General features: G+C 34.9%; 1 protein-coding gene across 1 annotated transcript in view; it reads right to left on the bottom strand.

The window, feature by feature from the left end:
* Positions 1–27,001, bottom strand: part of CDH8 (cadherin 8) — a 527,274-nt gene that overhangs the window by 192,869 nt on the left and 307,404 nt on the right. Inside the window, exons 6-7 of the mRNA XM_051975087.1 lie at positions 21,359–21,546; positions 18,211–18,464 (exon numbers count right to left, since the gene is read on the bottom strand). Coding sequence (XP_051831047.1) covers positions 18,211–18,464; positions 21,359–21,546 — 442 coding nt within the window. The remainder of the gene's footprint in view (positions 1–18,210; positions 18,465–21,358; positions 21,547–27,001) is intronic.

The raw sequence follows: 27,001 nt of genomic DNA, 5'->3' as shown, positions 1-27,001 counted from the left end.
ATACTAGATTTAGACCTCAGAGTGACATTGGAGATTGTCTGATCCAACTCCCTCATTTGACAGATGAGCAAATTGAGAAGCTAAAGTAAGGTGACTCATCTAAGGCCACATGACATTTATACTGACTTGCAGAAAAGGACGCAAATCCACTTTTACTAATTCTAAATTCAGCACTCATTCAATAAATCCCATTGCTATGTTTTTTTCTCTCTGCTTAACACAGTCCAGAAGAAGAGAAATTAATCAAATGATTATGGAGTGAGGAAAGAGAAGATTCTTATCCCATTCCTTATAATGCACTTTATGGCCATTTTCACTTAAGTAATGTTTGTATAATACCAATGTCATGCAAAAGAAGGGAAAACAATCCCCTCAAATTTAACATTATTATATTAAATATACATGTATAAATATACATATATATATATATGTATATATATATATACACACACATATTCTAGAATTTGAAAAGTACTCCAGTGTCAATCAGACCAGCCAGCATTGGTACTAGAATCTTTTCTCCAAACTCTCAACAATTAGCAGTAACTCAGCACTATTTAACACCTCTAATAATGGGGAAGAAGAAACCAGGTGGCATAGTGGAAAGGGAGCTGGGTCCATTAGGAAGATCTGTTTTTAAGTTTTTGTTCTGCAATATATTTATTGGTGATGTGACCTTGGACAAGTCCATTAACCTCTTGGTAAGCCAACATCTCTCTAGGTCTAGAAATTGTTAAGCAAATACCTATATATCCTGGCAGAAAACATTTTAACCTGAAACTCTATATGTCAATAAAATCACAAGTCCTACCCAAATTAATAAAATAATAGTGCAAAGAAAAATAACGGATCTACTATCTCATATTTGCAACAAAGAATATGAAATATTATAATAACAATGTATTGTTTATATTAGCATTAATAAATCACTTAATTTAGCTAAATATTTTAGTTATCATATAATAATGAATTATAATATATTTTATAAAATAATGAACAAATATTATTTTCCTGCTACCCTAAAAGTTCAAAATGTATCAAAACAGGAGGGGGAAACATACTTTCCTCACTATGCTATATGTTGCTTAAAGAGGGTAGTTCTCCTGCTATTATTCAATTTGATAATGATGGAGTAACTAACTACTTCTGGAGGGAAAGCAATTTGGTAAATGTTTCCCACAGAAATCATCAAAATAAAGAAAAAAAAGCACTTAGAAATCTTATAGTTAGAATTGTCATTGAAATACTATGCATTATTTTCAGCTTTTCAAAGGTTCTGGCTCTCTGATGATTGGAGAATAAGGCATATGATGATAGATCTTTTGGGCTGAAGGCTCCCAGATGAGCCTCTTTCCTATCTCTTCTGCTGAGGTCTGAGTCAAAAACCCAATATAAATCATTCCATGCTCAGGATGCTTGGCCAAAAGGGCATGTTTCTTAGTGATAGAGATAAACAGCTGTATCTTTTCAGAGGAGAAAATATAGGACCCAGGGTGTTGGGCATGCTAGAAATTAAGAAACCAATCCTATTGCCAATGAAGATTCTCCAAAGATGGGAACTGAACAGTAAAGAGCCATGGTGGAACTTGCTTCTGACAGGTAAAGTCGCTGAAGGGCAATGAGGATTTCAAAATTTATAGGAGGGCAGAGATGGCAGGAGACAAGGAATTTATTACTTATGCTTTTTTTCTATATATATATATATATGGGCCAGACTTGGACCACTGTAATTTATTTCAAATAGAAGATGGTTATTAAAGAAATAACCAGAAATAAGAAATAAATATTGCTGAAATATATCAGGAAAGGATCTCTGGAAGACTGATAGACACTGGTCTGAGATGTTTAAGTCCTTAGTTTAAGTCACTAAGTCTCTTAGTGCAAGTGGAATACAAAGGTACACATAAGCCTCTTGTCCCCAAAATAAATTGCATTTTCTTATAAGGTTTGTCCAGATAAAATTCTATCTTCATACTTTCCTCTGTAAGTTTCCAGTCACCTATAGTCCATGCCTGGAAGAAGTCCATACTATACTGGAACCCTTCTTTTCCTGTGGCTAAGAAAGGTTCCAGCCATAGGCTTACCTATACTCTCCTCTCTAGACATATCAATTACAGTTTTTGGACAGCTCTCACATTATTCCATTATATTCATATTCCTCCCTTCCTTCTCTCTGTCTCTCTGTCTCTCTGTCTCTCTCTTTCTCTCTCTTTCTCTCTTTCTGTCTCTCTCTCTGTCTCTGTCTCTCTCTTTCTCTTTGTGTCTATGTCTGTTTCTCTTTCTCTGTCTCTCTCACTTTTTATCTCTGTCTTTATCTCTTGTCTTTCCAGTTCTTGAACCATAAACCAGAATCAAGTCAACTCTACCATTATGTCTGATTGGAACATGACACGCTGCTTCTTTATGGTCTCATTTTTCATTCATGCAACTTACCTACCTCAGGTTATCACTTCCCTCTCTGTGTTGTTTGCTTCTTTGGAAGTTAAGTTGAGTAAACAAAAGGACCATCTCTGTTTTTAAATCTTTATGCCTAGTACATAAACTAATGCTTGGCATATAACAATTCTGAAAGTCCATTAATTCATGAATTTATTAATCAATGTTAGTGCCTTCTCTTTGTTATTTTCAATTGTTCCTGTATTTATCCTGAATGTGTGTAGTTCATTGCATATTGTTTCCTACATTAATTTGTGAGCTTCTTAAGAGTGAGGCCCTTCTGTCCCTTTCTTTATATGTACAAGCCTAGCACAGTACCTAGAATATTAAGTGTAATAAAAATTTATTGAATTAGTAGGCACCTAATAGATGTTTATTGACTAAGTGACTAAAACTCTGTCCCTTATTCATAAAATATACTGCTACTATCACTGCTGCTGCTAGAATGTTTATATATCATTATTACAAAGTGATATATATATATACATATATATATAATATATATTATGCATGTCACTTTAGAAATGAAGACACTGAGTCAGAAAGAGATTAAGTGATTTATTTGCTCAGGATCAAATGGATCGCTTAGTCTAAAATAGAACATTTAACTCAGATCTTCCTTGATTTTAAATTCAATGTGTTATTTAAAACTATATTTAGATGCTTCAAAGCAAAAAGGTAGGGAAAGAGACAGAGAAAGTCAGAGACAAGAGAAGGGGGCGGGGGAAGACACAGAGAGAAAGAAGAGGAGAGAGACAGAGGCAAAAAGAAAGAAACAGCCAGGAGAGAGACAGAGAGTCAGAGACAGACAGAGACAAAAAGAGAGACAGAGAAAGAGAGAGACAGAGAGAGATAAGAGAGAGGGGGCGGAGAGATACAAAGGGAGGAGAGGAGAGAGGGGAAAGACAAGAAAGAGACAGAGACAGAGATGCCTTTAGAGAGCAGTGATTTTGGAGTTCAAGTCAAGTCTGCCTCTGACACCTACAACCTGAATGAAACAGGCCTTGTCATTCACCCTACTAGGATTATTCTGTCATTATGGTGAAGAGTTTGGACTAAATAACATTTTAACTTCCTTCTAATACTAAATCTATATTCCTATTGATCTAGGAAAATTGTAATATTATTTACATGAATCAATTTGTAAGGTCAAAGTGGAGTGGAAGTATCTGAATGTTTGCATTTTAGGGAGTCAGTATGGTCTACGAATAATTCCTATTTCTATAGAACTTCAAAGTTTACTAGTTTTCCTCACAATTCCTCTGCAAAGTAAATAGAATGGAGAAATAGTAATGAATTGGAATCTATGTTCTAGTACTTATTGTCTCTGTGACCGTGGGCCACTATTTTTTTTTTTTTTTGCCTTTGTGAACTTCATTTTCTGAAACTGTAAATGTGGTTCCAAATGCTTATATTATCTACTTCAGAGGGTTCTCAGTAGAGTAGTAGCTTAAGGCTGAAAGCATTATATACAATATAACCTATAAATGAATATTGATATATTTTTCTCTCTCTCTTTGATATAATCCTGATGAAAAATAATAGGACTTGGTAACATTTAAATAGCACTTTAAAGTCTGCAAAGCATTTACATAAAATATCACATTTAATTCTCTAGCCAACTTCTGAGGTAGATAGGGATAATTATGTCCCCCCTTTTGCATATAACAAAATTGAACCTTAGAGATAGTTAAGTGACTTCCTATGGGACACACAGCTAGGATGTCTCTGAAGTGAGATTTGAACTTGGGTATTCCTCATTCCAGGACTAGTGTTCTATCTACTATGCAATTTTTAAAAATTAAATTTAAAAAGGCAAATGGTTTCCATTCTAAAGATTTATAAATTTATAAGCATTTTTTATTCTATTAGATTGTTACCTCCATGAGGACAAGAACTGTTTTTGCTTTATATATATCCAGTTATTGGTACAGTGACTGGAAAATAGCAGGTGCTCAATGAATACTTGTTGACTGATTCACTGATTCATGAAAGCACAATAATAAGAGTCCCACAGTAGCATAGTCAATAGGTTATGCTAAATTTGGAGATTGACAAGGGAGGAATATTTTCTGGCTAAGGCTTCCACTTTAAAATCAGCTTCCAAAATGTTGTGAAGTGGACATGGCCTGCCAAAGTTAAGGACTTAACCCTGGCAGTAGTGATCAGCACACAGTATCCAAAGACTCCCTCAACCTGCTTTGATTTTATAAATTGCATAACTGATTTCTATAAATCCCAAATCAGTAAGTACTAATAGCTGTGGTGGGGAGGATCTAAAAGGAGAATATCAGACTACAAATTATCACAAGTAATCAGTGAATTACCAACTCCAAATAAATGCCTTATTATTTCTCTGAATGTTCTTCTCTACCACCATGGGAGAATTGGATTTTTTTTAACAGCTATAAAATACATAATCCTAAATTATTATAATGACCTAAATTTGAGTACAACCCTATCAGAGGCCATGGAACTGAACTCTCCTGGAGTTCTGGAAGTATGAGAGAGATAATTTTTCCGACTCCACAGAGGAGGTCAAAGGATTTATTTGAAAGCTAAAGGTTTTAAAATGTCATTATATACTTCTCTTTAAGAAGTTTATGAGGCAAAGCAGGATATCTGAATCTTGTGAAAGATATGGATACATAATATTGCTGAAAATCTATTGCCCAAATAGGATTCATGCTTTGGGGAGGGGAGTTGACTAGGTGATCTCATGGAGTCTGTGAAAAATTTCAGCTTACTGTGATATTATTAATGTTATTATTATTATTATGTTATTATTAATTAATGTTATGGCCTATAATAATGATATTTTTGTATAAGACATTATTTTGTGTAGCATTGTGTAATAGGAAGGGCTCTCAGTTTGGATTAAAAAAACCCAAGCTTCAAATTCTGGTATTTATATAATCTTAGGCAAATTATATCCCCTTTATAGACATCAATGTCCTCTTCTCTGAAATGAAAGGGTAGATCTAGATAACGTCTAATAGCTTACCAGTTGCCTATCTCAGCCTGTGGTTAAAAGCATCAAACAACCAGTTTTTTATTAAAGGGTGTCATCTTTTAAGACGAGGATGCCTTCTTAAAATCATCTAATCTTCCACAGTTCTTCCATTTTTTTAAACTAGAGGAGATCAACACCTAAAGAGGGCTTGTGCATGCTTTGTTTCTATGGTAATCCTTACACTGTTCCCTACACAAGGAGTGAGTGCCCTCCCTATTTCCTTTGTGTGTGAAATTCCTGCCCATTTTTTAACGTTCAATACACATTATACCTATTTCATGATGTTCCACTTTCCCTTGTCAAAAGTGATCTCTAATCTCCTACCTGTAGCCTAGTCAATTTTCAGTCTTGTCTGACTTTTTGTGAACCCATTTGGGGATTTTCTTGCCACCAACACTGGACTGAGGCAAATAGGATTATACATCTTTCCCAGTCACACATCTAGTGAGTGTCCGAGGTCACATTTGAAATCATCAAGATGAGTCTTTCAAATTCCAGACCCAGTTTTTTGTCCACACTTTGAGTTTTACAGATCACTTATTATCACAAACCTTATGTCCAGTTACCATTTATTTTAGAGACACTTACTTTAGAGCTGACTTTGATGCTATTTTATCTACTTCTCACACTTTAAATTTCTTAAGGTCAGGTACCAAACTTTTTAACTTCCAATATTTTCTCCATAACCTAACCCAATGCTATGTATAGTTTTGTTGTTATTATTATTGTTGTTTGTTTGTTTTTAATTTGGATCTTCAACTCATTAGAGAATCTCTGATAAGCAGACTCCTTCTTACAATGCAGATTGACACCTGCCACCTCAGGGAGATGAAGTGATCTGTTTTGAGTCACATAGCCTCTATGTAGCAGAGATGAAACTTGAACCAGACACTCCTAATGCAGAAAGCATCACAGAATTGGGAAAGTGACCTCAGCAATCCAAACCATACATGAAAGGATTCTCCACTAGAGCATCTCTGTTATGTAGTTATATATTTTCTGCTTAAAGATATCTAGGGAAAGAGTACTATCACTCTTCTGGGTAGTCAGTCTATTATCTTTGAACAACTTTGTTAAAAGGTGTTTTGTTTTGTTTTGAAATTTGTTTTTCCTGATATAATAACTATCTAAGAAGTAAATTTATGCCAAAGGACTAGAATTCATAGTGATTCTGTACTTAGATGGCGAGATATGAAGTGGTTGGTTATGCCTATTTAAATATTTATTTTAAAATCTCCAAAATTTTTAATGACCATCCTGCCTTGTCAAGGAGTGGGTCACTGACACAGAGCCCATATTTGTCTCTCTGCAACTTTTATCCAGAGCAGTTTCCCTATGTGGCCTTGCTTAACAAAGGCCTCCAGCCAGTAGCCCTATAAAACTTTGTAGAAAGTTTTCTTTAAGTTTTCTTTTCAGGCTGAACTCCCCCAATTCCTTCAGTTAATTATCATATTTCATGGACTCAAAATCCTTCACATTCCTGACAGACCTCCTGTCCACATTCTACAACTCATCAATGTCCTTTTAAAACCATCATTCTCAGAAAAGCACACAGAACTTCAAATGAGGTTTGCTGAAGGCAGAGTACAGTGAAATATCATCTCCATCTTCTTGCAAACTTTGCTCTTCTTAAAACAGTCCAAAATTGACACTAGGTGTATTGGGTGCCACATCTGCACCACAAACTCTTATTGATCATTTTTTTACCCACAGTAACTAATCCACTATTCCCTGGGACATATGGTCTTTATATACAGTATCCATCTATTTGTATTGTAGTGTTGTTATTTTTTAATAAGTTACTTTCCCAAGGTCACTCTGTAACTAACAAAATTAGAGATGAACCCAGCTCTCTTAATTTTACTTTATATCATGTTTGTTCCATATCAATAATGCAATGGGTCTCAATCTACTAATGCAATAAAGAGTTTTGAATCTAAAATCCAAGAATGCTGAGGGGAGAGATAATATTTGTTTATATGAAGGCTTACCATTTACTTGGAGCTGCAGGGCTAGTGTCCTCAATAATCAACTGCCTTGCCCAGGGACCCTTTATACTTCTCATTAGAGCAAGGACTAATTTATGTTTGTAAAATTATGCCAAAAATCTTACCTGATTGACTTCCATAACACCTGATAAGAATGACAGAGCCATTTCATAGCTGAAACATTTACAATAATGACCTCAAATACTCACTAACTGACAAAGTTACTTAACTGTTCTGTGTCTCAATTTCTTTACTTATACTAGGGAATAACAATAGTATCTATCTTTTAGATTTATTGTAAAGATGAAGTAAGATAACTTGTAAAGTTTTTGCAAACCTTAAATCACTGATTAAATGTTAATTGTTATCATCATTAGTAAGCTTTTAAAAATTAATAAACTAAGGCTAGAGAAGATAAAATGACTTGCCTATAAGGGTAGTAAGTGACTGAGTCAGGATGTGAGGCAAGTTCTTCAATTCTAAATCTAATACCCTTTATAACATGCTCATTTAAGCATACTATAATAAAAACAACTCATATTTGATTAAGGTTTCTCTGATAAAGATCCTAAAAGGAGGATATGAATATTATTATCCCCATTTTACAGATGATAAAATTTTATAGACTAAGAAACATTAAGGAACTTGGGATCACTACTAAGAAATGAAAGGACTAGGATTAAAACTTAGTCTTCTTTCCCCAAGTGCAGTATTTTGTTTGTTTGTTTTTTATTTTTTCTTATAGTACCATTCTGTCTCTCATTCATTGGACAACTACCATGGGTTACATAGCACTTTAATATTTACAAAACACTTCCTTTTTTACAAGCTTATGATGTGATTTAAACAATTACTATTTCCATTTTATAAATGTAAAAATGGAAGTTTGGAAATTCACTAACTTGCTCATGTTCATGTATTGAAGCCTAATGAAGCTTGGATATTCACCTTACTCGCTGGATTCCAAGTCAAAAAAACATCAATAGTTATGAAAAATGACATTACTTCTTTAATATGATATTACTAACCTTGCTTTTGAATAGTCTAAGATAATTTATGTAACATAGATGATAATTTTGTATCACTAAAAGCTCTGTTTCCAAGTTAATTTTATTTAAAATATGCTATGTCACTTCAAATATGTGAAAACTTGAAACTTTACAGTTCTAAACATTGTGTGATTATGTTCTCTTGATAATTTTCTATCCACAATTATAATCCTTGACTAGAATTTCTATAATATGTTATAGTTTTTAAAGATTTATCTTAATAATAACTTTATGATTTGTAAATGCTTGCTTTAGAATAGCTTGATGATGTAATGGATAAAGCACTAGACCTGACAGCTGACTTCGAATTTCAAATACATTCTCAGATACTTACTTGTTGTATGGACTAGGCAAGTTCCTCATCTGTAAAATAAGCTAGAAAAGGAAATGGTTAATCACTCTAGTATTTTTGCCAAGAAAATTCAGGAAGGGATCATAGAAATTCTGAAATGACTGAACAACAGCAATGATCTCACAACAGAGAGAGGGGACCAAAAGGTGTAGTAGCATCATTAAGAAAATGAAAAACAAAAACCCAAACCTTTGTTTTAATCCACTCAGAATTATCTTAGCAGTCATATCATTCATTTATTTTTGGAAGGCCAGCCCTGTAGATATCAGCTCTTTGTTTTTGAGTATGTAGGGAGAGCAATTTCGGTTACCACCGGCAACTAAATGGATTTTAAGTACATTAATCAAATATGTAGGCACTCCTTCTTTGGTAGGTAGTCAGGATAATAGTTTAGATGCATTAAACACATCAGCTACTCAACTATATCAGTATATCAGCAATTGTGTTTAAATGATAGTAAAACAAATTTAAGGAAAGACAGTATTCATGCTAGAATTTATTGTTTATTTTTGTTTATACTTCATTCTGGGAAAAAACAAAACAAAACAACTGATGACATCAAGAGGGTGATGTGTTGACTTACAAATGAATTGGAAGACCTGTGCAGAGACATCAGCCTCATTCTCTTCTCCAGAATCATTGGAACCCAATGGCAAGAATGACATGGGTCAAGATGACTGCTAATGTCTTCAGGTGCAGCAAAATTTAGAGTAGCTGATTACTAGTTGATCTTGGACTTTCTAGATAAAAAAAATTTTTTTTGGCCTAAAACTGCCTCACTCTTACATATTTTATTTTTCTTAGCATCCTTATTCTTTCCCATGGTGAGCTGACCTGGATGCTTCCTTCTAAATTCTATTCCTTCCTGAATTGCCTTCTATTTTGGTACTCCACTAATAATCCTGAGTGTCATCTGCTTCAGGAGGGATCTCGAATATTGCCTTCCTGTTCCATAGCTGTCTTTGATCTTTAACTGCCATATATGTCTTTATGCCACATATAATAAATATTATTTCTTGGACTACTGAAAAAAGGTTGCTTAGAAATAGCAACTAAATTTTCCCATCAAACTGCAGCTGGTATCTCTCACGTCTTAATTTAACCCTGGATTTCTTTATTCTGCTTTAAATGAAATCTTTAGCTCCCTTTCACATATGCTTAGTAGTAAGAAGAAAAAAAGCAGAAAGCAAATGAAACAAAAAAATCTTGCCCAATTTTGTGCCTTGTAGGCACTAATTGCTCTGTTGCTACATCTAATTGCTCTAGCAAAAGATTTTTATTGTTATTCTCCTAATTCCAGGGGCCTAAAAGTCCCTGCTCCATCTTTGCACAGTGGTGAACAACTCTTAACTCTATTCAATGACTTTATCTTGTCTATTCATCTTCTCTCAGTTAGTGAAAAGAGAATGATAGCATGAATCTCCAACAGCATGAATCTCATATATATATAGATATATAGATATATTTTTCCTTCAGTTAAGAGTGATATCCTGGCAACCAAATTTACTCACTTCAATTATCTTCCCTCCCTTCTGCCACATACACTTCTTTATCAATACCTAATCCAAACACAAAAGGAGTTTTGACATTTCTAACAGATTTTTTGTTTGTTTGTATATATGTTCAATCTAGCTCTTAATAGGACTGTCCTATTATTTTCCTTTTCAAACATTTAAACTCATATTAAATAAAACTTCAGGGAAAAAAAAAACCTCAGCTGTCATTTGCCACAATCATTACCTGAAACAAGAATTAACCTGACAAGTAAGCATTCAACATCAAAAGACTTCCATTAGTAAAATATTTGAAGACCAGTGAAGCAGCTCAGCGACCTGCTAATTTTTAGGAAGGTGTTCCTTATATTGAATTCAAATCTACTCTGTAACTTTCATATACGGGTTCTACTTTTGCCCAGTTTGGCAAAGCAAAACATGTAGAATCTACTCCTCCAAATATTTGAAGACAGTTAATTTGTCATTTAAAGCCCTTCACAATCTGGCTCCAAACTTTTCCCAAGTTAATTATTCATTACTCCCTTTCTCACACTCAAAAATGTATCCAAACTGGCTTTCTTGCTATTCCTTAAATATGACATTCCACTTTCTATCACCATGCTTTTGAAAGTTCTTTTTGTCCATTTTTGGAATGCTTTCCCTCATGCCTGTATTTCTGAAAATTATCATATTCCCACAGGAATCAGTTCAAGCACACACACAAACACACACACACACACACACACACACACACTCTCTCTCTCTCTCTGTCTCTCTCTCTCTCTCTCTCTCTCTCTCTCTCTCTCACACACACACACACACACACACATACACATCCATATCCCTCCACTCATACCACCATGAGTTATTGTGTATCTAGTAAGCCATTAATGCATCCCCCTCAAGTACTTGCATTGCTTTTTACAATTTTATATAAATGTATATGTGTCTACATTTTTTCCCTTAATTGAATGCAAGCTACTTAGGAGCAAAGTTTGTGTCCCTTTTCTTTTTGTATTGCTGGGGCCTATAATTGCCTAGCACATAGAATTAAAGATGTAAACCTCGAAGTGATTTCATTTTGACTGATTAATTAACTTTAACTCTTCTCTTCTCTGGACAAAATATTGTTGTTATTGTTTTTTATTTATTTATTTATTTATTGTATTTTATTCTTCAAAAGAACCATAATATCAGAAAGATGATGTCATGAAATGCAAGTGAATTGGATTTAAGTGGAGAGCTGAATAATAGAAACAATATAAGAATCCAGTAGACTGACTCTTAGTTCTTTTCTCTTCATAACATTCTCTTTTTAATCCCTCTTTTTTATTATTGTTGTTAAACAATTAAACTGTATAAAGCTTTCCAAATACAGGCAAAACCCTCTGAAATGATTGAGATTTCCCAGAATAAGAATAAATGTAATCATGGCTTGGACACTGGAAAGAACATTGGATTTTAAATCAAGATTTCAAATTTTTACTCCAGAAATCAGTTAATTGACTGATTTTGGATGGTTCCCTTAACTTTGTTTTACAGATTACTCCCTAAAAAATCATTTTCTTCAATGATCACATGAGAATAATAGTGTTTTCTTCTTCTTCTTCTTCTTCAATAGTGGTAGAAAAAAGCACTTTGCATTTGGTACTCAATTCCACAGACAAGGACTAAGAGTGCTGAACTATGCTAATCACTGCAGATAGGAAGACAAAACAAAAAATGTTCCCTCTCTCAAGCAGTTTGTATTCTTATGTAGGCTCTTAAAAATCCTATATGAATATGAATTACAGCATTGTGAATGGGCAGCTGGGTGGCACAGTGGATAAAATGGCAGAACCAGAGCGAAGAAGACTCATCTTCCTGAGTTCAAATCTGGCCTCAGACACTAGCAACAAAGTTGTTGATCTGTATCACTTGATGGAGTATATTCATTTGGAGGTATCTACATCAATTATTAATCACTTGGAGTTATCTATACCACTTATTAATCACCACCACGATCACCACCACTACCATATATTAAGCTGAAATCTCATGCTTTATAATCTCTTCACACCTTATCCTGTATAATTCTTAACTATGTTATCCTAGAAAAGTATCACGCAGTTCTACTAAATGTCCTGGGAACCTTACTCCATTTCTTATATTTTAAAGAGATACCAATGTAGCACTCTAGTTATTTATTTATTGTTTTTCACTCTTGCTAAAAAAAAACAGCTCATTGTAGATCAACCAATCAAAAAATATTTATTAAGTTCCTGTGATGGTCCAAGTATTATTCTAAGTTGGGAGGATACAAAAAGAAGTAAATGACAGTTGCTTTCTTTAAAAAGCTTACAGTTTAACAGAGGAGACAGCATTCAAATGAATAAATAGAAAACAAGCTATCAACAACATAAATAAAATATAATTACAAAAGAGAAGGCACTGCAATTAAGAGGGATAAGGAAAGCCTTTCTGTAAAAAGTGGGATTTTATTTAGTACTTAAAAGAAAGTGGATGTCAGTGTCTGACTAAAGAAAGCAAAAGCATTCTAGACTTGGGGTATAGCTAGAGAAAATGCCCAGAGCTAAGAAGTGGAGTATCTTGTTATTGAAATAGCCAGAAGGCCAATGTCATTGGATCAAAGAATACATGTTAAGAAATAAAGCATAAGAAGACTGGAAAGGTTGGAGGCATCTAAGTTTTAAGGTCTTTGAATGTCAAACAAAAACATTTTGTATTGAGCATGTTTGTTGAGCATAAAGGAAAGACAATGAAAGAAGAAGGGGAAAGGGTAACATAATCAGATTTATACTTAAGAAAATCAGTAGTTGAATGAAGGATGGTTTAGAGTTGAGACAGATTTGAGGTAGGCAGACCCTAGACCAGTGCCCTAATCAAGATGTTAAGTGGTAAATGTACCCAGATGGTGACAGTCTCAGAAGAGTGAAGTGTACACTTCAGAGATGTTGCAAAGGTGAAATTGGCAGGTCTTGGCAACAGCGTGGATCTGAAGGATGAGAGATGGTAAGGAGTCCAGGATGATTTGTAGTTTGTGTGCCTGAGGGGCTGGGAGAATGGCATTAACCTCTATAGTAACAGAGAAGGAGGAGAAGGTTTAGGAGGGAAGATGAGTTCTGTTTTAGACATGTTGAGTTTAAGATGTCTGTTGGACATTCTGTTCAAGATGTCGGAAAGGTTGTTGGAATTATAAGATTGGAAATCAACAGAGAAAGTCAAGAAAGGTAAATTTGAGAATCATTAGTATAAAAATAGTAATTAAATCCAGAAGAATTGATGAGATCACTAAGTGAAGTAATATGGAGAGAAAAGAGAAGAGAACCCAGAATAGAACCCAGAGAGACATCTACACTTAGAAGACTTTGATTTGGAAGGGGATCTAGCAAAGGAGACAGAAAAGGAATAGATAGGTAGAAGAAAACTAGAAAGTGATGCGCCAAAAACCTGAAGAGATATGAGATAAGAGAATGTGAAGGAGGAAAGAGAGTGACCAACAGTGTAGGCTACAGAGAGTTTAAGGAGACTGACCCTTAAGAAAAGGCCATTGAATTGAACAAGTAAGACTAAAATGCAACAGAAACATCATCTAACCCAATCCCCTCATTTTCAAAATGAAGAAACTCAGGCTCATAAAATGAATTTGTTCTTCCAAAGTTGCCCACTAAAGTGAATAGTATGGCTGAACTTTGAACTTATGTGTTCTCACTCCAAGTTTAGTGTTATTTCCACTACTCTATGTTGAAAAATGTCAACACCTTCCTGGGTCTACACTATATCTTTCCATTGTCTTTTTAAATTGTGTAGATTAATAAAAGAAAATGTTCATACAAACTCAAATATCTAATAGAATTAAGATTCATTAAATCTATAAAGAATCACATTCCTTCTTAAATTTATTAAAACATGAAAGCTCTTTTAGAATGGGATCTGTACAAATGGAACAAACTAAATAATAAGATGAATCACTTTTCCAAGTGAAGCTTTCATCCTCTACAATTATATCATAATCTTAAGTAAGATTTCCTAAGAACTTTACATTCTATTCAAATTTATCTCTAAATTTTCATTTAAGCACACACACACATATAAACACATAATTTTAAAAGCCTCTATAAATTTCCTACCAGGTGCCAAACTTCGTGCCAAGTACTTAGATATATCATAGACAGCAAAAATATGTCCTGCCACAAGACGCACATATTTTAATATGAGAGGCAACACATAAGCAAGTAGTTAGTGGCTAAAAGAAATAGATTGGTTTGAAAAATTATTGGGATGATGAGAAAGTCTATAGGGGATAATATTGACATACCCTTCACAGAAATAATAAAAGAGTTAATATGTTTATATTCACAAAAGAAATTGTAAGGGAAAGGTACATGGAACATGGGAAGGCATGGATAGCTTACATGAAAATGACAAAGGAATTAAATGAGTGAAGCATCATAAGAGCCAGGCCAAGATATAGTGGGTAATGAAAGCACCATCCCTTGCAAAAGCAGTATCCATGTTTGACTTTCAGGTATAAAGGGCTTGTCTTCCAATGCTTGGTTTTATTTAAAAGGATATCAATTTTTTTTTCCTCAGGAACAAGTTGGCTCCTTGACAAACTTCATCACTGAACCCAGATGGAGGGACTGGAGGGAGTCTGTGGGCCCACACAACCAATGGGCCAGCTGCTGCTAATCTGAAATGTTTGCCATTCCTAAATTCTAGACTCACTTCTTCATTCTGGTATTGTAGAACCTTGGTAAGAAGGGAACTAAGCTGTCCATGAAAGCATTTAGGGCAGAAATATGCTATTTTTCCTCTCCTTAGATAATTTAAACTAATCTACCATTACTTATGAAAAGCTGTAGATGAAATGATAGAAACATAATAATCCAATGTCAAAACCCTGACTGTATTTGGCTTATTAGGCTATTATGTATGCAGTTGTTATAAATGAAATATCTCTTTTCATTTATTGCTCTCAAAATGTAATTTTTAATTAAAAACATATATTAAGCTAGCATTTGAATTAGAGATTTGATGAGGAACTAGCTGTTATCATTTGATAATCAATAACCTAGAAAATTATGGATCATTTCAAAGTGAAAACTGCTTCATAAAGGCATATTTCCCAAGGGAAAAATGGGGAAGTCATGCCTCCTTGTCACAGCACATATTTTTTCCCTTGAAAGAACTATTAAAAATACAAGATGTTACTAGTATCTCCATATATGTTACAGAAAAGATTCATTGCATCTCCAAGGCAGCCTGGACAGTAGAGAATGTAATGTGGCATATGCTCTGATATGTATATATTTCTTATTGAATGACAAAGTAAATATTTGCATAAAAGATGAATACATTTTTGTCAGCATATAAAATACTGCTGTCCCAGAGCTGCAATAACCCAGTCTTCTTTTTTTTTCCCTTCTCTCCTCCTCCCCCACCAATATTTTCCCCCTGAATATGTATGTCCTCCAGATAAAGCAAGGTTAAATTGCTGCCTTTTTTTGAGCCTGACAGACAGTTTGGAAGCTCTGAATTGCACTGGCTAGTTGGAAAATTCAGCTTTGCACACAAATTAACTTGATCGTGTGTAGAGAGGAAAACATAATCTATCTGAAACAATATAGAAAACACAGATAATAAATAACAGTCTGCAAATCACTTCTTTTCCTTCATACTTGTCCTATGGAGTCATATTACATTTAATTTGATGCCAAACTGAAATTTTGGAGCTATGTTATTTAAATTACACCAAAACATTCCCCTCTTCTTTTATTTCTTGGTAGACACTGTGGAGTAAATAAGAATAGAGGACTGTTGCTTCCTCTTCTCTTTCTGTCCTCCCTTTCCTCCTCCCCTAATACAGTCTCTGTTCATTTGGAGAGATATTCATAGGGGAAAGAGAAGATTTACATATAATCAGTACATATCTCTTTATATGTGTAATTTAGGAGTGGAATGAAAAGGAGAAATGAAGAATTCTGAATTTGTTCATATCTCAGCAGACAATCTCAGTGACCTTGAAAGAGTGACTCTATAGCCCTCTAATCAATCAGATTAGAAATACCAATAGTTTCCTTCACTAGTTGTTGCCTTCTCTATTATTTGTCACTATTCCTTTATAAGTGTATATATATATATAGGTTAAATGAGAGTAATTATGATGCCCACAATACATTGAATTTTTTTAGGTCTGAGAATGGATCAAGGAGATCCAGTCTTACCATGTGAACAACACACAATTCCCCAAATGATGTTTTTCCTTCTCTGAAAGAATTATCTTCTGATGAAAAATTAATTTATATCCCTGTGATATGATCTTATGATCAGGTCTAGAGTTCCAGAAGATTTCAGTGACCATCTATGTAGTCCAGCTTCCTCATTTTATAGATGAAGAGGAACAAATAGTCAGAAAAAGCCCATTAGTGGAGATCATAGAGGCAAGTTTCAAATTCAAAAATAGTAATTATGTATATTTTGTCTTAAGGTATTCTTTACAAATAATAGTACATTTTTTCCTCCTCACTACAACCCTGGTGGATAGGCTTTATTATTATCTCTGTTTCACAGATGAGGCAATTGAGGCAGACAAAAGTAAAATTACTTATCCTACAATGAAGCTAAATTGAACTCAGATTTTCCTGATCACTCCTCTATCTATTTTACTACCTAGTTGAAAAAGTAAAGCATTTGTCTTTTCATGTTTGTTAAATACCCTGAAGCTTGGAGTGGAGAATAAAACAACCACTACTATAATAGAAATATTTTCAAGCAAGATGATCCCACTGTAAATGTCTGGTGGACTTTTCTTTGTACAAACTCATGCTTTAGCAGCAGACTGGTAAATCCATTTTCCATTTCAATGTGAAATCATTCACCATCACAGATTTAGCCACTTTTCTGGGAGGTGAGAAAGTAGTTAGTATTTTAAAACTGAGTTTAATAAATAAGACAGCCAAGCAGAATGCTGGCTATAGTTTTCTAGAGCCAAGTAATTAAATGGGAATTGGGCTTTTAAACTTGTATATAAAAGTAGGCATGAGTTACTATCTATTTCATGGTTTAACCTGTAAAATTCTTTGAAAAGATATCTTCCTTCTAGGTATTTTTTTTTAATACCAAAAAAAAAAAAAATCTCTAAGACAATATTTGAAATCCACACTCAAACACATCATTAGCCAAGCCTTCACCCCTGGAGACCAGTGAGCAAGTTATAGATTTTCAGTGTTCTTTGGGAAGAAATCTATTTAGCCAGAGTACCTGTCCTGTCATATGGACGATTGGCAAAGGGAAAAAGACATGTACAAGTTGAAGAAGGACCAGCGGGAGGAGAATTTAGCTTCATTTTTAGAAAACCCATATGAAAGATTATTTCCCATTCTCAGAAGAATTCAGAAGTGAGAAAGTATAAACAAAGGGATTTTTTTTCCAAAGAGAAAACACACAAAACAATATCTACCCTATGGCACCATTCCAGAAATGCTAACCAATCAGAATTATCCACTTAAAGATCAGAAGATTATTTAAAAGCCAAATAGAAGAATGAGAGAGGTGCCTCCTGAGGGGTTAGGCCCAGCTGTCTCATTCCTCCACTTTCTTATATTTAATTCACTATAACTGTCAAAAGAGGAGAAACAATCAAATGCTTTTTGCATTTTTTATTGCTAAAAACATGTAAACAGAGCAACAAAATCAAGTGAACTCAACCAGGATGTATAAACTTTTGCATCTCTGCTTTTTCAAAGGGGTGAAGGGGGGAAACTGTCACAATTTAGCATGATCTGGGGAGAAACTTTCACTCTGTATGCAAATACCCTTGGTATGCTAACCAACCAAACAAACATACTTCCCAATACTAACTTTAAAGAAGAAATACCTTATAGGACTGGAAGAAATATCAGGGTCCCGAGCTGTCACTTGACCAATCACAGAATTAATGGCAGCATTTTCATGGACTTCCAGAAGATAAGTAGGTGATGAGAAGACAGGAGGCTCATCAGCATCCTCCACTACGATTTTTACTGTAGCTGTATCCTTGAACGGTCCCCTGCTGCTGAAGCGGGGATCAATATGAACATTGGCTGCTTCTACCTTCAGCGTATAGGATTTTTTGGTCTCAAAGTCCAGGGGCTGTTAAGAATGACAAAGATGAATGTCTCTCACTAATGACCACAGAAGCAAGAACAAATGAATATAATGCTGATGGATGAAAGTTATGTGCATTTAAACACATTCAGTGAGCTTTAATGCAATTGCTTCCCATTCCCAAGGATCCAACCTGTAAATTTTATAGGCATTTATTGATATCTGTTTATTATACAGGCTCAGTGAAAGCAATCTCCTATTGTTTTGTTTTGTTTTCCTCTTTTCCAGGGAAATTCACAAAATATTCTTCGTCATGAATTGTACCATTAAAATTTCACTTTGGGTCTGTAATAAAATTTTACTAGTGTTGATGTGACCTGCATACTAATCACACATTTAATCGGTCCTCTGCTAGTAGGAGATAAGGAGGCATCGCACACCATCTCTATCTGGGAAGAATATTTTATTATTTCTACAACAGTGTGTGAAATGGAAAGGGCTAGAAATAACCACTGTTTGGTCTAAAGAGACATTATAAAGTGGAATTTAACACTAATCCTAATAAAAAAAGTATGTGTGCTTTAAAAAAAAACAACATACAATTCTGTTTCCAAAGAATTTCTGCACTACTAATCAGGAAGCCAAATGAAGTTTATCTTTCATCAGGATTTCCTTGAAAGCATTCTATCCTGTGATTTGTATTACATAAAGAGATATTCTTATGAAGAGATGTATGTGTATATATGTTGATGTGCTTATTTTATTACTAGACTCTAAATGACAAGATAGAGGATGGTATAAATAGATTTCTGCTTATACCTTTCCCATCCTTTTAGAAGCCATCTGAAGCTTCCTCGTTGCATCATGACTGCTAAAATTTTGGTCATTCATATTTCATATCTTTAAAAATCATAGAATTATAGTTAATGAAAGGCACTAGGTAAAAAAAAATGTTCCTTGAATAAATCCATATTAGCAACTTGACACACACATCTGCATCTGCATCATCACAATACCATTCTCTACATCTCATAATAATTTCAAATTTCAAGGACATAAATTTGGAATGTCTCAAAAAAGGTAGTTAGATTTGCATCACAATTTCTCATAAAAAATAGAACTTAAGATTTGAGGTGGGATAAAAATGGGAACACGAATAGAAATTATCAGACTCTTTCAGGAAGTCTGTGAAAGCTTAAATATACATTCTTACTTGAAAAAATTTGTGTTGATTTTTGTATTTGAAAATTTCCTAGTAAACAAGCCAAGCACACACACTTTTCTCGTCTTTTCTGAAATTACTAGGCATTTGTACCTATGAATAGATTATTCAACATCAGCATATCCATAATTTGGCAATCATACCTGCTGCACATATTTTGTGATTTCAGATTCTTTGCAGAAGTCTCAGAATACATTCCTATATACTACATACATACATATTTGTAGGTGTATCATAATTTCTATATTCTTATGCCATGTGAATTTCCACTGGTGGAAAACTATTGCTTTTTGTAAATAATACTCCCTAGAAACTGCTCACTGCAATACTATTGTAATACAGAAGTGACTGGTGGTGCAAAGACAAATATTCACAGTGACAATTTGAAGGCTTTTGAGTTTATGAATAACTCTGAAGGGAGCTAGAGCAAAAGGTTAATTGCTTTAGTTCATAAAAAAGTCTCATAATATATAATAGATTACTAATGATAACAATAAAAATGAGATGGGGGACCCTTGGCATCTTTTTCTCCCTCAGAAACATATCTTGGTTGGTCAATACTCAACTTAACTATCCCTTTATCACTCTCAGTTTCAAACATAAGTCACCTTTACACACCTTTCCATTACTATTCATTCAGGACTCTAGGTGCTCAGAGTCTGTAGTCCCCCGAAATAGTCCTGCTGTGTTTAAAGCTATCCCACAATAATCAGCCAGCTATTTTTGGCTAGTAAATTATACAAACACTTTGGTGTGTAGTAATCACTGCATAATTAAAATCAGAGGGATCAATATTAAGATTGCTTCCATTTTTCACATAGGGAAATATCTGAAGCCAATTGGCTGCAAATACTTCATCACATTGTGCCTTAAGTTGCTTTCATTCATCTATTTGATAAATGGAAATTGAGAGGCGACAAGGCTGTGGCTCATTATAATGTAGAATCTTCTGCTCACTGGGTCATTAGGTGCCAACTACCAGTAGATGATTGAGAAGGTGAGGAGTGGGTTAGTAGGGTATGATGGAGAGATAGTGCAGCAGAAATTGAGGCAGATATAAGATTAGATGGGTTCTATAGTCCTTTCCAATTCTGGAGATTAATGGTTCTATGATTCCTTCCTCTAGAGAATGTGGAGAAAATTTGTGAATGGAAATATCTCTGATTTGGGTATCAGAAAATCTGGCCCTACTTCTTGCTCTGCCACTAATGATCTCAATGGTGGTATTCAAGTTCTTAAACTTCTCTGGACTTGTTTCCTTATATGTAATACGAGATAGTTGGACCAAATGATGTCTAAATTCTGCTTTCTAAAATACTCTATATTTCAGAGTTTCGAGCACACTCATATATCACTCAATAAGGCTGTCATGTTTTTCTAATATATGGGCTTTTACTATTATAAACAAAATGGTCATTTAATAAATATTTGTTGAACCTTGGTTAAAGCAGACTGTTCAAAGGCATTGAGATGTGATATGTAGTACTGTGTGTAAGGAAAAGAAAGGAGGTTAAACCTTAGAGTGCATAAAAGGAAGTAATATAAACTACATCCATAAAGATTCAAATCTATTTACTAAGAATACTTAGTCTAACATAATTATTCTATAATGTTCATACTGTCTCTGTACTTTAACAAATTAGATTTATAAAACATTGTTTTAAATACAATCAATTGCTCAATATGAAATCTGTTCAAATTCTCAATTAATATTTACCTTTCTCAGCCTAATAATGCCATCTTGGGCCTGGGCATCTGAAGTAATTTCAAACAGAGCTGTCCCATCACCATCAATGATGTCATAAGATGACCTGGCATTCTCACCAATATCTTGGTCATTTGCTTTTACTCTTCCTATCGCGGTACCAAGAACAACATCTTCGGGTACTGAGAAGTGATACAGACCTTAAAAACAAAGGGAAAACACTAATATTAAATCGGGTTGCAACTTTCCTATCATAAGTCTTCTTCTTTCCTGACCTCCTTGAGTGGATAGATGGGATTTGAGCTAAACAAACTTTATTTATTCGAACTATGTACTTAGAGCAGCATAATGTGGGAATACTCGGTTGATTCTGTGTGAATGCTTCTCTTTTCTATTGCTATATTATCCCATCTACTGCCTGCGGGGATGTTCAGTGTTGCCAAACATAAAATATTAAGCTATTTTCAGCACAGAAAGATGCAATGTGTGACACACTGCAAGGCACTTTTGAACTTACCTTTGTATTTACAGACTTGTAGCCCATTTTTGATAAAATCCAATTACTAAACTTCTGCTGTGCCCTCCAGCAAGCTGTTCAGATACATGAAAGATTTCTCTTGTTACTAAAGTCCTCACCGCTCTGATGACCACACACCCTGCCTTCAAACCTCTCCAGACAGAATACAATTACAGTGTGTATTTATTCTTCTGTGGAGTAGAAAACTGTCTAATTAGTAGAGATTCAGGAGTGCTCCCATTCATATTTCAAAAGATACAATAACTACTTCATACCACGAATTACTGTGTTCATTGGTTTGCCAAGGACATCTTAATGCCAATGAAAAACCCAGCTGGTGGGCTATAATATTCAGAAAGGAAATCTCAGCAAAGCACTACCTGAGACTCAATCCTAAATTTGACTAGAAACATCTGTGTGTCCTTAAGGAAGGAATTTTTTTTTTCTTTGAGGCTCAGTTTCCCCAGCTGCCAAATGAAGTGACTGAACTAGTTAATCTCAGAGGTAGTTTTCAGTTTGGCATTCTTTAACTGTATTTCTCATTTTACTTAACCATATGAATTCATTGCTATTGTTTGGGGGTTTTTTGTTGTTGTTAAAAATGAGATTTTTCTTTTATATCCCTTAGACTCTATTTAAAATGATACCTTTTCTTTCCTACCCACTACTTTCTCCCCTACCTTCATACATACAACAACAGAAATGCATGCTACCAAGATCCTTGGGTTGTGGGAGTAGAGGAAGAAAACAAAGATTATTCTCTATTTCCAAATAATTTTATTGGTTTTGTTACTGGTATGTAGAAGATGAGTTTAGTTCACATTTTCCAAATCCTTAATCAGTGACTTAATTGAAAAATTGAGAATGGTATTATTGATACAGTGTTATATCTAAAATTCAGAAGACATGGATTTGAGCAAGAACAGAAACAGGAAATTTTGTCCATGATCCAAACAATAGAGTAAAGGCAGGAACTCACCCAACTTCTCTTCCAAATTACTCCAAATTAAAGATCCCAGACAAATTTTAGAGCTTCAGAACACAAAAGCCAGAGTAGAACATTTTTCAAGTGAAAGTTATTAAGGTCAGTAGAAAAGTTTCATCACTGTGGGAGTCCAGCATGCAGTCCTGGTGCAACTCTAGTTCCAACCCAAGGCCAAATCCAGCCCTACCCAGCTTTAGCTCTGACCTCTGAATCAGCAACAATACTGGTGGCTTCCACCTTTCAGCCCAGAGACCAAAAGAGGGCTTGGAAAATCTGCATAAAAGGTCTGTGGAACCAAGGCGGGAATCTAACATGCAATCCCAGCATGGGCCCTGCCAACACAGACTTGGCCAAGGCTCATTGTCAGTGAGTTCAGATCTTGAAATCTGAATCAATAGAGGGGCTGATGGCTTCTGGACCAATCGGCCCTGGCACGCCAGGAAGGACTTGGAAGGTCAGTAGAATAGGTCTGTAACAACAAGTTGGGAGTCCTGCATGTAGTCCCCACCCTGGCCCTAGAGTCAGCAAAGCAATGGACTTTGTTACTTTAGCAGCTAGATCTTACAGCTACAGTAGGGTCGTATATTCCAAACAGCTCCAAGGCAGAAAAGAATGCTTTGTGGTCAGATCCCTAGAAGGAGCTCTAAAAAGTGCTGTATAAAATCCCTGAAGTTTAGGACAATGAACCCTCCACTCTGGAAACAGAATTAAAAGCCCAATAATAGGCTAGGAAAATGAACAGACAACAAAAAATGTTTCTGACTACAGAAAGTTACATGGTGACAAGGAAGAACAAAACACACTCAGACGTGGAAAAAGTCAAAGTTCCTACATCTAAACTTTCCAAGGAAAATAAGAATTGGGTTCAGGCCATAGAAGGACTCAAAAGGGATTCTGAAAATCAAATAAGAAAGATAGAGGGAAAATTAGATAAAGAATTGAAAGTGGTGCAAAAGGAAATGTGAAAGTATAATGAGGAGAAAAATGCCTTAGAGGGCAATTGGAAAAGGCTGTACAAAAGCTCACTGAGGAAAATAATTCCTCAAAAATTAGAATTAAGCAAACAGAAGACATAAATTTGAACCCTGTTTCAGATATTTACTAATAGTGGACCGTCAATAAATCACTCAACCTCTCAGACTCAGTTCTCTTATTTGTAAAATGAGAATAATTATAGCACCTTCCATATAGGGCTTTCATGAGAATCAAATTACAAACACATATCTATACACATACATCTATGTGTGTATATATATATATATATATATAAATGTATCCATATACAGGTATAGATTTGTTTATACACATATATAATACACACATATATGTATGTATGCAATGGGTGTGTGCATGTATATGTGTGTGTATGTATATATTTATATATAATATGTATGTATGTGTATATATATATATATATACCTAGAAAGAGAGCAAACCTTAAAAATCTTTGAAACATATTTTATTATACTAATAACATAGCACTCTAAATTTTGAACAACACTTCACTTAAATAATTTCAACTCAGTTCACAAAACATCTATTAAATGCCTATTATGTGCCAGGACAGAGAAGAAAATGGTAAACCACTCCAGTATTTTCTCCAAAAAAATCCCATGGATAGTGCATACATAGTCCATAGGAACACAACCAGATACGGTTGAATAATTGAAAAGTAAAAAATGTGCCATGCACTGTGTTAAATGCTGGGGATACAAAAAGAGGCAAGAAATGATTTTGCCCTGAGTATTTTACAATATAATGGGAGAGATAACACCCAAATAAATATATGCCAAGAATGTCATGCACAGGATAATTAGGAAATAATTAATAGAAAGAAAGCATTGGTATTAAGGAGTTAGGGAAAGCTTCCTATGGAAGGTGTTGTTTTAAATGGGAATTAAAGGAAGCCAGTGATGTCATTAATTGGAATGAAGGAAGGAGAATATTCTAGGCGTAAGGTACAGTCAGAGAAATTTGACCTTCACTTCCCTGTGGATTGGTGCTATAATTATCCCAACTTTCCAAATGACAACACTGAGATTTCAAGATATTAGAACTCATCTCAAGGTTATGTAACTCTTAAGCTTCTAAGGTGGGTGGGATTTTCCCCTTGATCTTCCCAGTTTCAAATCCAGGCAGTCCGACCCCTATAGCCCTCTGACTCTGATTCTAAGGAATTTGATAGCTGAGGTAAGGATAAATGCAATCTCATTCAGTTAGTTATTATTTTAATTAAGACAAATATCAAGGGAACAAATTCTGCTACTTCTAGAGCTACCATGGAAATCTTTAAGAGATATTGCAAATGGCACCTTCTGAACCTGTTATTTTCCTTTTTTCTCTGCATTAATGTTACTATATTGATATTGATTTCTTCTAACAAAGGGAGTAATCTGCCATTACTGAATACAAACAATAAGTTTCTGAGGAAGAAGAGCTGTTAATTAGAGCATTAACTACACTGGCAACCCTAAATAAGTCAGAAACTGGAAAGGGAAGGAGTCTCCAATTCAGATCTCACTCAAAGCATTCATCAAAGGCAGTCTACTATTTGAAAACAGGTTTTTATTTGAAGACAGGTTCATCAATATTACCCCTCCATTCTTTCTCTACTTGAAGTTCTATTGGAATTATTAGGGTGTGTATCATTTTGATTTGAGGGCAGTCAAACAATTTACTGAGTGAATTAACTAGTAGCCACCCAATCCATAATTACATTATTGTAATTATGTACTTAGCCTGAAAAATATAATTTAGGTGGCACTAATTTCTTCCCCCAATCCATATCAAAAAAATCCCCTAAAATCTTAGAAGCAATGAAGACCAAGGAGGAATCATTTTTTTTTCCCCCAGAGAAGCAAAATGAATTTATTTCTGAATAAAGGAACTTTTTCCCCTGAGGCAATTGGGGTTAAATGACTTGCCCAGGGTCACCCAGTTAGGAATGTTAAGTGTCTGAGGATAGATTTGAACTCAGCTCCTCCTGATTTCAGGGCTGGTGCTCTATCCACTAGGTGCCACCCAGTTACCCCTATAGTGCCTTCTTTCTATTATCTTCTCCATAGTCTGATTTGGCTGAAATGACATAGTTTCAAGATCTTCAAACATTTATTATATCCAAAATGTATCCCTAAGCATCAATTTGTTGACTATTGAATTTAAAAGCCCCTTTGGTTAGTAGATATTTGTTACTGTTGTTGTTTATCCTTTGATCTCTAAGAAGATCATGACATCAGAGAGGTAATGACATGCAAGTGATTTGGATTTAAGTGAAGGAGGGCTGTGCAAGGTTACCTGCCTCACTTTCCCTTCCAGAACCATCTGGGTCCAGTGGCAAGATATAGATCAAGATGACTGGAGATGGCCCAGGTTGGAATGGGAGATATGAGCCTTTTTAAGCTAAGGCTTTCAAGTCTGTTTGACTGAGAACACACCTATTTAGTGATTAAGGATAGATAGCAATGGAGGCAAAGAAAACATTTAGTTGGCTCTCAACGGTGTATTCTGCTAAAACTGTGGAATTTCTAAGAGACCTATGTTGAATGACCCACTTCTTATTCTATGCTCAAAGCCACTTTTAATCCTAGTCAGAAGCTGTCTCTCTGCTTGTGTGATTGTTCACAATAACCCCAAAATGACTTTGATTTTCCTCTGCTGTCGCATCATGATTTATACATTTCTTTCACACATTAGTTTATCCAAGTAGAAGGAAACATTGAGAGTTTCTGAGAGAAGTGGGTAAAAGGCATCTCAGTTTACCTATCTAAAAAGATAAAGTTTGGTAGGGTGGAACACTCTAGAAGAAGTACCAAGAGGAAACCCAAGAAATGCAGGGCAGAGATAGAGAGGAAGAAGCAAGGGAGTGAGAGATTTAAAAGAATCCAGAAAACAAAAAACACATTCTTGCCCAGGGATGGCCCAAACCATTCTGTCCTGCCACTGTACCTCAAATCTGTTTAAGAAGTAATCCATCATCTCTCTTCACTTCTCACCTTTTCTGCTGAAACGGACATAGGTGACCAACTAGTATGAATGAGGATTTAATGAAGAGGCCAAGTTTCTTCAAGAAGCTGGATGACCCTCCCTGTCATTTCACAGTCACTGAAGCTGTGGCAGGTAGCTTTTTAAAACAGGAAGAGCATTACCTAGCTAT

Source organism: Antechinus flavipes, chromosome 2 (assembly GCF_016432865.1).
Source record: "Antechinus flavipes isolate AdamAnt ecotype Samford, QLD, Australia chromosome 2, AdamAnt_v2, whole genome shotgun sequence".
NCBI lineage: Eukaryota > Metazoa > Chordata > Mammalia > Dasyuromorphia > Dasyuridae > Antechinus > Antechinus flavipes.
This window is presented reverse-complemented; position numbering and strand designations above follow the sequence as displayed.